General features: G+C 40.6%; 1 protein-coding gene across 4 annotated transcripts in view; it reads right to left on the reverse strand.

Moving 5' to 3' along the window:
• Positions 1-12,338, reverse strand: part of TRPA1 (transient receptor potential cation channel subfamily A member 1) — a 913,216-nt gene that overhangs the window by 674,013 nt on the left and 226,865 nt on the right. For all 4 annotated transcript variants that reach the window (XM_086965876.1, XM_086965877.1, XM_086965878.1 and 1 more), the window contains exon 3: positions 2,474-2,636. In XM_086965876.1, coding sequence (XP_086822002.1) covers positions 2,474-2,636 — 163 coding nt within the window. The remainder of the gene's footprint in view (positions 1-2,473; positions 2,637-12,338) is intronic.

The raw sequence follows: 12,338 nt of genomic DNA on the forward strand, positions 1-12,338 counted from the left end.
TCATGCACCATTTGGAGTAAAGGGGTTCTGCAACAATGCCTGCTTCACAGAGGACTCATATTTTGGCTGTTCGAAGCACGGCTTACGTAACGCCGACAGACTGGCAATTTAGTGCAAGACACAGCACACCTACTGGATCCAGGGAATGAGTTATTTACACTCAATACTATATTCGCATCGAGACCCCTAAGATGGAGCTAAACTAGATGTGGGACTACACAGGTGGGGTCACTCTGGGAAGCAGAATGCCATTTCCAGTGCAAGACGCCCCAAGCAGGGCTCGAGTCGAGGGTAGACGCCGTCTACCTATTTTTTACAGAGGGTAGGCGCCGTCTATCCTGTCAAGAGGTTGGATCCCACAGACATTGTCCTGATGTAATTTTCTGACACTGAGACACTTTCAGCACAGCATGCACATTGTCTGATTTTATTCTGAGCAGCACCATGCAGGTGGGGAGAGGGCTTATCAGATTCCAGCTGGGCCCGAAACAAAGGGCAAAATTAATGGGCCATCAGGCCTCCTTCTGATGGAGTATCCTTGCTGGGAGCTATCAGGAGCCTCACACTTAGATGCAATGGAGGGGAAACAAAGGCTTACATCAGATCACTTCACAGGTACTTAAGAGAATTTTTTTTTTACTTTGTTCAGTCCCTGTACATAAGACATATTGCAGGAATGTCAGATGTGTTTATCTGTCCCAGTATTTACACAAATAATGTATATACCACTGTTTTGTTTCATTTCTTTTAGTGGTCTTTAGCACTCATCCCAATGCAAGGTGTCAGAGCCCTTTACATCACACGTACAGATTCTACATTGACAATCAGTCATGTGCGTACAGCAATATAAAGGATATGTTACATGAGACAGTGAGAGTTACAAGTTGTAGGAGCCACATGTATTTCATACCACACTGTACAATATTATAAGGATTACAATTTATGAACTGCAAGTAACAAAAGGATCTCTTTCTTAAAAGCAGTAACCCACTTGCCAATTTACATAAAATCTGTCTTCTGCGTGCTACATGCTTTGCAGGAAACATATTAACCCTCTTTGCTACTATGATTCAAAAGTGGAACTAGGCAAAACACAGCTCTCTACAACAAGTATGTTATCCTCCAGAGTTATTTTTATTTATTGATTTTGTGTTTTATAGAACTCGAACCAGACTCGTGAGGGTATCAGAGCGCTTTACAGTAGTATCGGGTGGGATAACAGGACAAAAAAGGGGGGGGTAGAAAGTATAGGGAACACATAGTAGGATACAGCACATGGCAAGAGAAACAATAAAAATATCCGACTGCCTATTGGGATAGGAACAGAATGATACAATAAGCTAGAAAAGCATTCTTAACGGCCTGGAAGATTGTTTGGCAGAGCAGGGTGGTAACAAAAGGAGAGGGGGCCAGGGATAGTGCCGTAATGATAGGTAAAGTCAGGTTATGGAGGAGAGTGTAACATGAGCAATCTGCAACAGATGCCTTAACCCCATGAGATAAATTACAGATATTGCAACCAATTAGGCAGAACAGATTTACTGCCAAATTTCTGCTTGTTGCCAACTTCTTTGTGACAGGGTTTAAAAAAACATAACCCTATAAATTGAGGCCAAGAATTTGCAACTGGATTGTCCATCAGGGAGGGGTCAGTTTAACAACCACAATACCAGTCCCCCACCACCCTTGAGCAGGGATGGCCCCCAGGTTCTCCCCTCTGTGGGTCTCCCGGCTTTCAAAGCTATGGCGAGCAATCAATGGATCTGTACTGGACAATTTAGGTCCTGCAAAGGTGACAACCTCACTCTTCTGAAATGGGCCAGTGATTGGATGAGCAGAGATCCACAGAAGTGACCTAATTTTTGTTTTTAACATTGTACGTATCCGCTTATTTAATTGGAATGTAGGCGTAGCTAGATCAGTGGTCAAAGTGCACAAAAAAAACAAGAAATGGCCGTCATAGGTCCTGGGAGTGCTGTTTAGTTAAGTAAATAGTTCTCTGGAACTGCTAATGGAAGCTACGGAGTAAGGACACAAGTAAGATGGGCTGTCCTTATGGGCGGTAACAAGAGGAGACAGGGAGTTACTAAGGAGGGACTACTAAGCCTATTGACAAATCAAAAGCCATCATTTGCAAAGGTCAGGAAGAGGTGCCAATTGTAAAGATGGGCAGAGCGTATTGCACATATCCTGAATACAGCATGGCTCGAAGAGACAGAGCAGGTGCTGCCTAGGCGAGACCTAAAAACGCTCTTACTATGGAAACTAGGTCATAACTATAACTACCTATATATATATTTATTTATTTTATATATATTTATCCTTTATTCCTACCTGTAAAATAATTCAATGTACATTGTAAAGGCATGCATGGTATGGCATGTGTGGTTCTAATATACAACCACATGAAGGCTTAATTATTTATATGTTTACAGTCTCTTTCAAGCATTAGAGGAATAGCACATTTCCGTACCTTCATCAGAGGAATTTTCCACAATCATCTGCATTAATTCAATGTCACCTCGTGCAGCAGCATAATGTAGAGGAGTGGCCTTCACTTCATCCAAGCTGGAAAGACAGCTGGGGTCTTTCATGATCAAGCTTCGAACCCGGTTTACATCACCATCTGAAATCAACTGATGTCAGAAAATTTACAGTAAGGATGATTGCTGTACCTTAAAATAAACAGTCCAGCATGTTACACAACTTTGTTTTGAAAACATATTTCTCTGTATGCAGCACAGTGCCATGCTTTAAGGTGATTCAAAAAAGAAAGGAACCCGGTCACTGTTTTTGTTCTGCTAACTTTATTGTTAAGGGCAGAATCTAACCTTAAGGTATTTAATCCTTAGGTGTTATTTATATTTTGATCATTGTGAAACTGTAAAACATTTTTTACATTCTTTCGACAGTCCGAGGTTTACTTGCTGTCTTGCACACAGACAATTACATTTACAAGTGCTGAAAACAATTATTACAGTGAAAAAACAAAAATTGAACAATTATGACAATGTTTATCAAATAACTTTCATCAAACAAAATTCATATTTGTGATAGTACCCTGTCCACCACTTCTGTAAGGCCACTAGGATGCAACTTTTGCTGAATATCTGGCCTAGTAGCGCAAAGGCATGCAATACATTAACATTCCATTCAATTCAATCATTTGAAAAGAGCCTTATGCGCGAATAAAAAACATTTGGATTTAAGACGAATGAATGATTGGCTGACGCGTTTCCGAGCCTGTCTTTTACTTGTCAGGCTCTTCTTCAGGGCTTCGGGCTGGGTACCTTATTGTCGGATTTACAGTTGTATAAATCGTCTCTCTGAACTCTTGGTGGACTCACTGTGTTGTGATTATTAGGCAGTGCATGTCGTCCAGTCTGTATTTTCTGTATTATTCAATCGACTGTCGCTAAGGTTGTTTTTGTTCGTTAGGGCATGGAGCACCAGGCTTTTCAGCGAACGGGGCGCCACCTCTGTTTTAATAATCGATATTTGTGTTGAACTTGATTCCCTGGCGTGCTGAACGCCGAGCGTTTAGTAGATGGGGCGTCACCTTTTTCTTTACTGTTCCGGGATTGCCATTAGTGCTGCGGAGTCATTTTAGAACGCTGCCGTCTGCTTCAAGATCCCTCGAGTGCTTTAAGGTGAATCATTAGCTTGAGGTCACAGTGGATGTGAAAGATACAGTCCAATGTGTCACTGGTTGGTGCAATGATTTGAGGGATTAATTCCAAGAACAATGACAGTCTGATCAAGGTCCAAGTAACTTCAAATTAATTTATAACAATTTAGTAAAGGGTGATAGTGTAATAAACTTACAAAAAGAGTACTTAAAAAAACAACAGTAGAATATTAGCAATGATAAAGACATATGTAATAATTATGAGTGATGCCAGCACTGGAAAATAAATGATAAGGTTTGAAACCAAAGAAAATATGCAACTCATCAAGTTACAATACTCGTAATACAAAGTGCAATTATATAAGTACAACTTCAGAGTCAATGTAAGATTACAAATTTCGTGAAGCATATTGGTCATGTGGTTTCCCAAAAATGTATGTTTATGTGTTTATGTACTGCATGAACTGGGTGAAAAGAAGACATTCTTCCACCTTGTCTTGTAAATGTAATCTACAACCACTAGGTATGTGTTGGCAATAGTTTAACATCCTTCAGGGAGGGAAGAACGTGGAGGGAGGTCCCGGAGGGTCCAGTTATTAGATCTGCCACCTACCACTGCCCCATTTGTCCTTGTGTTGCTAAATGTACTTGAGCTGAGACAGTCGTAGGTTGAAACAACAGAGCAATTGGTGGGGAGGGCGCTACACTGACTGTCAAGGTTTTGCAAGACAGGGGCTCAGTTTGTCAGGACATATTCTAATGGCAAGAAGAGTAAAATGGGTAGGCCCCACATCAAGAAGCTTATTGGGGATTGTATAATGGTGAATCTAGATCGTCCAGGCCTAGTTGGGAACCTCCTAGGTCAGCTTCCGATCACCCCCTCCCTAAATTCCCAGATATTTTATCTGCCATTAGACTATTTCTCTAATTTGTAAAGTTCAAAGAAGGTAACAAGAGTGAATTCTATAATCCCTTGCAATTTTAACCAGAGAACTAACCCCCAAATGTGATCCAAGGTGATTCCACTCAGAAACAAATACACCAGCTGGGGAACTCAGAGAACTGCAAATGACTGGACACCAAAGACAAAGGGGTTCCTTACGGTGGCAGTCGGATGAGCATCTGACCACCATCGCTTGAGGATGGAGGCTGGCCGACATGTAGTCAGCAGCGCTACCCACCAAAATTATGATCCAATCACCGGGAAGGTGATCAGAAACATGCATTATTCTAGTGCGGCTTGTGCTGCAGGCTAGAAAAGGGGTGCAGCACAAGCTGCAACAGAATAATGCATGTCCCCAAACATCCATGCACCATGTGTCTAGCACCTTGCGGTGCAGTGGGACCACCATGTAAAGGTTGAGAGAAAGGGACATTGTAATCCCTAACTGCAGTGCCTATGCAGGGATTACACCCCGACCACCACCCGGATGGGCTCCTTGAGCCTTTGGTGGCCTTTCCCCAGCCCAATGTGTTCTGACCGTCTGTATCTTAATCTGGCAGGTGGGTCATTTCTCTGAATGTCGGGCAGACCACCACTGACGGCCTGTCAATGCTGATCCACCCGATATCCTAATGAGGCCTAAAGTGTTAGCTGAAGTTGGGCAGTTTAGAGTACCATCCACAAAGAAGGAGGGAGTGCCGCAAAAATACAGCAAGATTACTGCAAGATTTCTGTGGGATAAAAACGATAAAAAGTTGGATGAGAACCTTTGAGGGTTAAGCCACAAATGGGGTGTTGGCCACAAGCAGGGGTTCTGTGCCTTGCTAGGGGTGGCTGTCCACGGGGGTTGGGTGCAGGGCCACTGAAATTCACCAGTTTTAGTAAATTCAAGGAATCGTAACTCATGCCCTTGCCATGACCATGTTCTAGTTCCAGAGGATCTAGCTGCATGAAACTACTTTCTTGGTTTAATGTAGTGCTGGATATGGGTAAATGAGCTCAGGCATGTCCCAGAATCTACTGTTCTACAGGTCCTTTAACTTAAACTGGGCAGTGAACTTCGCTCCGCTCACAGAGCTTGCAGAGTTTTTCTCACTCTGCATTACACAGAGCTCGCTCACATTCTTCAATGTCAAGTTGGTGAGTGCGAGTGTGGAAAATCCACCCCGGCAAGATTTTCTCATTTGAAATCGTCATCGTCAAATTAGTGAGTGTGAGCATGGAAAAAAATTCCTGGTGAGTTTTCTCAAAGCGGGCGGCCAGATTTCTCCTGGCAAAACCATGCAGTTGTGTTGAGAAAGTTGCTGCTGAAGTAAAAAACTTGAGCAGTAGAAAAGAAACAGCGCCTGCTTGCACGGTGCATGTTGTTGTTTGCGATGATTGCACAGTGCAGACAAACACCTGGTGCAGAAAATCACCTCGAACAGCATTTATCTAACTCACTCCCTCTGGAAGCCTGGAGGAGTTTTTTTGCACTTTGTGTAGTTCCGCATAGCGGAACTCCGTCCAGACTTACCTTTAACCCAAATGTAGACCTCAATCTAGGTGCCAATTAAATCCTGTAAAGAAACCTCAAGAAGTGTGCAGGTTTTACTTCTAACCTGTCCCTTCTCTTTCACTACACATAAGTAACTGACTTGGTAGTTGCTTGGGGATTTCTGCTACCACTGTTTATTTTTTATATCATTGGCTAACAAGTTCCATTAGGTATTCCAATATAGATTATAAGACTGTCTCAATTATCTTTTTGCTGAATCCTGCTGTGATTTCTGGCCTATTTAAAACAAGAACTTCAACAGTAGATTTTCTTGCTCCAGGCACTACCAATGAGACATGGTCAAGGGAAAGTCCCTTAAAGGTTGTTGTAGGGCTCTTCTGTGAGCTACTTGTATTGTCTGGTATTAGGCAGATGTTTAGGAATAGGATTAATTCCAAAGAAGTAGTCAAAGAATTGTGGTGCTCCAGAGAGTGCATTTCATTCAGGAGCAAAAAGAAATCCCGATTTTCAAGGATGCCCACGACTTAAAGATTCATGCTGGGTAGACATAGCTACAATCCCAGTACAAACAGGAGTGTTTGCCCTACGAACCACCATCATCAGGATAAACACACACACACACACTAATTTCTCACAGCCAGATTTTATGTGCAATTCTAGTTTCATGCTACTCTTAAGCCACCTCCATTGACAATCTTTGCCCTTCAGGGCATAGAAGGTCTCAAATACATATGCAAATCTACCTTTCCTGCTACTGTGCACATATCCAGCCAATACATATGTACAGTTAATAGTCACAATGCTGTAATTGTTTTCTTCCTCTCAGTCTTTTCCGAATTTTAGACCAATCTAAGGTTGTCTAAAAGAAAATCTCAGGTATACCCCCACTTTATCCAAGTGTTACATTACACAGTAATTACAATGCATTGGCTAAATCGACCTAACCACTACATCAAAAGGGAAAGTAGAGGAAAGCATAATTGATTAAATCAATACGGGATATGGCTAGTTCGATGATGGAGTGGAAGTCAAAATAATAATGATATCCTTACCATCATGATGTAGTAGTATGTGATGTACTGAATGCTTTAATTGTAAGTAAATATTTTTTACCTCCATATAGTGTCACACAACCTTCTCCCAGTGTATCTACCTTTTTTTCGGACCCTTAAAGCTTCTCCTCCCTCCATGTGTCATGCTCAGTATTTCAATGGTCTAACCTGATATAGGTCAATAAAAACGGGAATGTACTGTCATACAAACACAGCTGTCTATTTTCTCACACTTCCCCCCTATTTGTGTGCATAGGAGCAGTTACACGATTACTGCACATGCTTGTGCATGTGGAGAAGTGTGGCTCACTGGTTAGAGCAGGCAGACCCTGAAGCAGAGGTCAGACCCGGGACCAGGGTTCAATTCCCGACGCGGCAGGGTCTTGAGCTCAAATGTCCATGGACTTGATAATTCTCGCTTAGGTGCCTGACCTAATCATGGGTTCACACTCTGCAACTCTGGGCATTAAGCTTGCTTAATCTCCACAACGGCCCCCTGCGGCGGGATGCCTGGCTTTCACCTTGGGGATGCCCTGTAGGGGCTATCTCACAGGGAAAAGCCAGGACGGGTTCCCAAGGCAAGCGCGGAGATACCCCTTTGGGGGTCGATTCTGGCGCTATATAAGAAACATAATAATAATAATAATAATTGAGCAGTCTGTGTCATAAAGACACAGCATCACAATACTTTCCGCCTAGGCCATTCTATGTCTCACTTCTTTTCAGTTCATGTGGAGAATGTCAAAATACTATCCAAGGAGGTTATGTGACACACACACTCTTCCAACCATAGCACTCCTTTGGTTTAGTTAATCAATCAAGCAATCACTCGAACATTTATAGAATGCACCAACGTACCCGTAAGGGTCTCAAGGCACTTGTAGCTATTGCATGGCCCTATCTCATTCAAACATCCAGGTCTTGAGTTATTTTCTCAATTGGTGGAGCAATGTGGTGGTCCTTAGGTAGAGGGGAAGGGAGTTACATGTCTTGACTGCCAGGTATGAGAAGGAGCGTCTTCAGATGTTGGTTCGGCAAATCCAGGGTGTGTCTGTGAGGAAGTGGGAGGCAGACTGGAGATGTCTGGTTGGTTGTTGGATGGGCAGTCATTTGTTGAGGTATGCTGGTCCTTCGTTGCTTAGGGCTTTGTATGTAGCATAGTACCCATCTGCCAATGAATGTCAATAATATATTAGGAGGAGTAAGCATTATATAAATGCAACTACTATATGATTCAAGACATTGATTTTCTGCTACTTGAATCTAGAGATGGATGTGGAATGAGATGTGTCTTTGTGCATGGTATTAATCTTCAGCTGTCAGGCTCTAGACATGAGTGACTATAGGGCGTCAATGTGCAATATGTATGTTTTCATAAATGATGCTATGATAAAATAAAAGCTTTCATGTCCAAGGCACTCCTTACAAAATTCTAAATCTTTGATTCAGTTTACTTCCTCTGGGGTCTATCCTCCATCAATACTTTACCAACCAGCCTCTCAGCACTTTCAACTATGAATACATTAACTATCTCTAAGTTATTTGATGCTGAAAGTGGATTAACTTACCCAGCATTTCTCATCATCATTCAGTTAGTTACTAATCCAGTTAGAGAGTCACCTAACCTGTATAAACATTGTTGTAAGTGAACAGTTTAGAATGCTACCCTATGCTTTAACCAGGCAAGATCGACTGATCTGATTATGTAATGTTTCACTAAATACCTGGTAATAAACTAAAATAGAATTAACTTGTGTTTACTTTTAAAAGTATGTCAGAACCTTTGTGGATGCTGTGATTATCTCTTTCCAAAATCATAGATTTCTCTTTCTGTGCCTAATATAACTCTCCAACTTCTGTTTCCTGCCAACCTCTCCCATTCAAACAATCAATCAGTAGATTTTTAGAGCACTTCTTGTCACCCATGATGGTACCCAGACCCTGTGAGGGTCCAGTTGTTTAGCTGAATAACGAGGTCTTCAGTGACTTTTGGAACTCTGGGAGAGATCGGGAGGTCCATGGATAAAAGGGTAGCTTGTTCCAGGTCTTTGCTGCTAGGTAGCAGGAGAGATCTGCGCATCTGCTATGTTGGTGGCATGGGGTGAGGGTTAGAGACAGACGCAAAGCAGAGATGTCTGGTGGGGTGATGGAAAGTTCAGACGATGGTTCAAATATGCGGGTCCACAGTTGTGTAGGGCCTTGTATGAATGGATCAGGAGTTTGAACTGGCATATTTTCTGTACATGTCTGGACATACTTTGTCCCTTATTACTCATTGACCATTACTCACATTTTGACGAAACAGGCTAGATTTACTGTATTCTCTTGACCATTTCCATCCTTAAAAGACCAATCACCGACATGATCAGGGTTAAATACAAATGAGTGGGGGTGCCCTGGCCAATTTGGACAGAAATAATATCCTATGCTTCCAGGACACCTGGAATCTTGGCACCTTGCTTTAATCAAACTTCTACCAGATCTTTATGCCAGCTAAGAGAACATGCAACTTTGGCCAACCATCTGGGAACCTATCAATTTTATTAAGTACTCAGAAGACCTAGTGGCAATTAAATTTCTAACTGATAGTGAAGCTGACCTAGCAATTGAGATTAGTGGTATGAAACTGAACCAAAAAGACTGAACTGATACTGGTCAACTACTACATAAGTGCTCTAAACAAATTTAATCTGTCAATGATACAGGACTTGCTGGACACAAGTTGTGTCCTACTGATATTTCCTAACACATGATGTTCAGAAGGACATAAGTGAAGTCCATCCACCTTCAATAGTTGTGTAAAACAAGAATTATACACTCAGCACAATGGGTTAATGCCCTGAACAAAGATCATCAAAATTCTCATGAAAAAGATTCAACATCAAAGTTTGTAACAGGCTTCTTATCTTCTTTATTTTATCTTGCCAAGATTCAACAGGCTTCTAGCCATCGCGTGTTTTGTCTTTTAATGGTGTCAACCAAAGACTTCTTCAGGGCTACAACATTGATAAGCAAAGACAAATACCCAATGTTACTTCTGATCTAATGTAAACAGAATGCATTTCCATATCAGTATAATCTTACATTATAGTTTAAATTCCCAACTTGCCAAGAACAAAGAGAACCACCAGTGAAACAGAGAAAGGACCAAAAAAGAACAGAGAAATAACATAAGTGTCAGTGTTATTAAAACAGAGTACTTGTGAGTGAAAGTACTAAACAGAAGGTAGAAGTCATGGGGAAGATTCACCACAACCGTGACTAAGGAGTTGCATGCCATACAAGACCTGTCCATGACCATAATGTTTCCAAAATGTGATACAAATTAGTAAAAGAAAAAGGAACCAAAAACATACAAATTTAAAAAGACAAGATCACCTCATATAGAGTTTTAATGAACTCACCATAGATGAAATGTCTAATGAAAAAAAGTCAGGAAACAACCCAGTCAGCCTTGTTGGGCTATCTAATATCATGATAAGTACTTACTCAAGATATATGTATCTCAAAATATTAGGCTTCTGTCTGCAGTATATCTTGTAACAAATCGAGCAAGGACAAGTATCCCCTGCATAAGAGTGAGGTAAGAGGAGATAACAATAGTCATAATCACGGGCATCAAAAGCGCCAAAAACAAAGCAAAAGCTAAACTCAACAGTGGACAAAAGTTTACGATTTTACGTGGGGCAACACCAAAGCATAATTGCATTAAGTAAACACTTGTTAATGCCTTTTATCCAAGTTTTTTTACCAGAAAATGAAGTAAGAAGGTGAAAAAAAATTACCAAAGTATTACTTCCGAGAAAGTAAAATAACAATAAAGTCAGGAATCATCCGTAATATGTATATGGAGTGTCTCATACCTAATTCACAGGACAAATCAGATAGCCAGTTATCCAAATCAATTTAATAAAGCAATCTCTAAGCACTGTAAAATCAGGAATCATCTGTAATATTTCTATAGAGTACCTCATACCTAGTACACACGACAAATACGATATCTAGTAATCCAACTTAATTTAATAAAACAATCCCAAAACACAGTACAGTGATATAAATAAATACTTCACCCATGAATAACCTCTTAACAGGGACACAACATACCGGTATAAGATTTCTTACCTACAAAGCAAGAAACAAGAGAGGTGAGTATGTCTCCGGATCCACAACATCTAGCACCAGTGCCATTAGCAGCATGAGTTAAAATAGTCGAACAATAGAAAAGGACGGTAAAGCCAAGCACCGTGAGCACAGGTACAGGCTTCATCTTGAAGCGGTGTCAGGATCGAAAAAACCCGAATGAGAGAAAAGCCATATCCAAATAGGCATAAATATATAGATAAAACCAATGGTTACATACACAGGTTCATAAAAATCCTAGAGCATATTAATTTGATACTAGAATCTGCACCGGTACCAATAAGTCTAATTGACAAGTACTGAAAAAGATGAAATATGAATCGAAAAGGTTGGCATAAAGAAAAAGTGCAAGTACCATAATAAAATAATGAAATACCAAATACCGATAAGGGATGTACTGGCACAACAGGCATCCTGGCATTACAAAAACTCCTATGCAAATACCCACAATTCATACAGGATAAGAAGAAAAAAAACATTTAAGTCAATGGCTAATTGTTAATAAGGCAAACTCTATCATACCATTACAGTCTGCATATGTTGAAAGAGAAGTGATCAATTGATATAAAGTTCAAATGAACTCACCATAGATGAAATGTCTAAAGAAAGTAAGTCAGAAAACGACCTAGCCAGCCAAGTAATCTGGGAGCGTCGCACAATTACATCATTCTATCTTCATTCATTTCTTGACACAACCTGACTATGGGTAATACTGATATTATATATAATTTGTAATATCTATTGGTATCTCTTACTATGAATTAAGGGTGTGCACTTTTATGTTTTGACTATTGAAATGATCACTTCTCTTTCAATATATGCAGACTGTAACGGTATGATAGAGTTTGTCTTATTATCAATTGGCCATTGACTTAAATCATGGTTTTTCTTCTTATCATATATGAATTGTGAATCTTTGCGTAGGAGTTTTGTAATGCCAGAATGCCTGTTGTGCCAGGACATCCCTTATTGGTATTGGGTATTCCATTATTTTATTATGGTACTTGCACTTTTTCTTTATGCTAACCTTTTCGATTAATATTTTGTCTTTTGCATTATAAGTCAATTTGACTTCTT

The sequence above is a fragment of the Lissotriton vulgaris genome, chromosome 4_1, assembly GCF_964263255.1.
Source record: "Lissotriton vulgaris chromosome 4_1, aLisVul1.2, whole genome shotgun sequence".
NCBI classification, from domain to species: Eukaryota; Metazoa; Chordata; class Amphibia; order Caudata; family Salamandridae; genus Lissotriton; species Lissotriton vulgaris.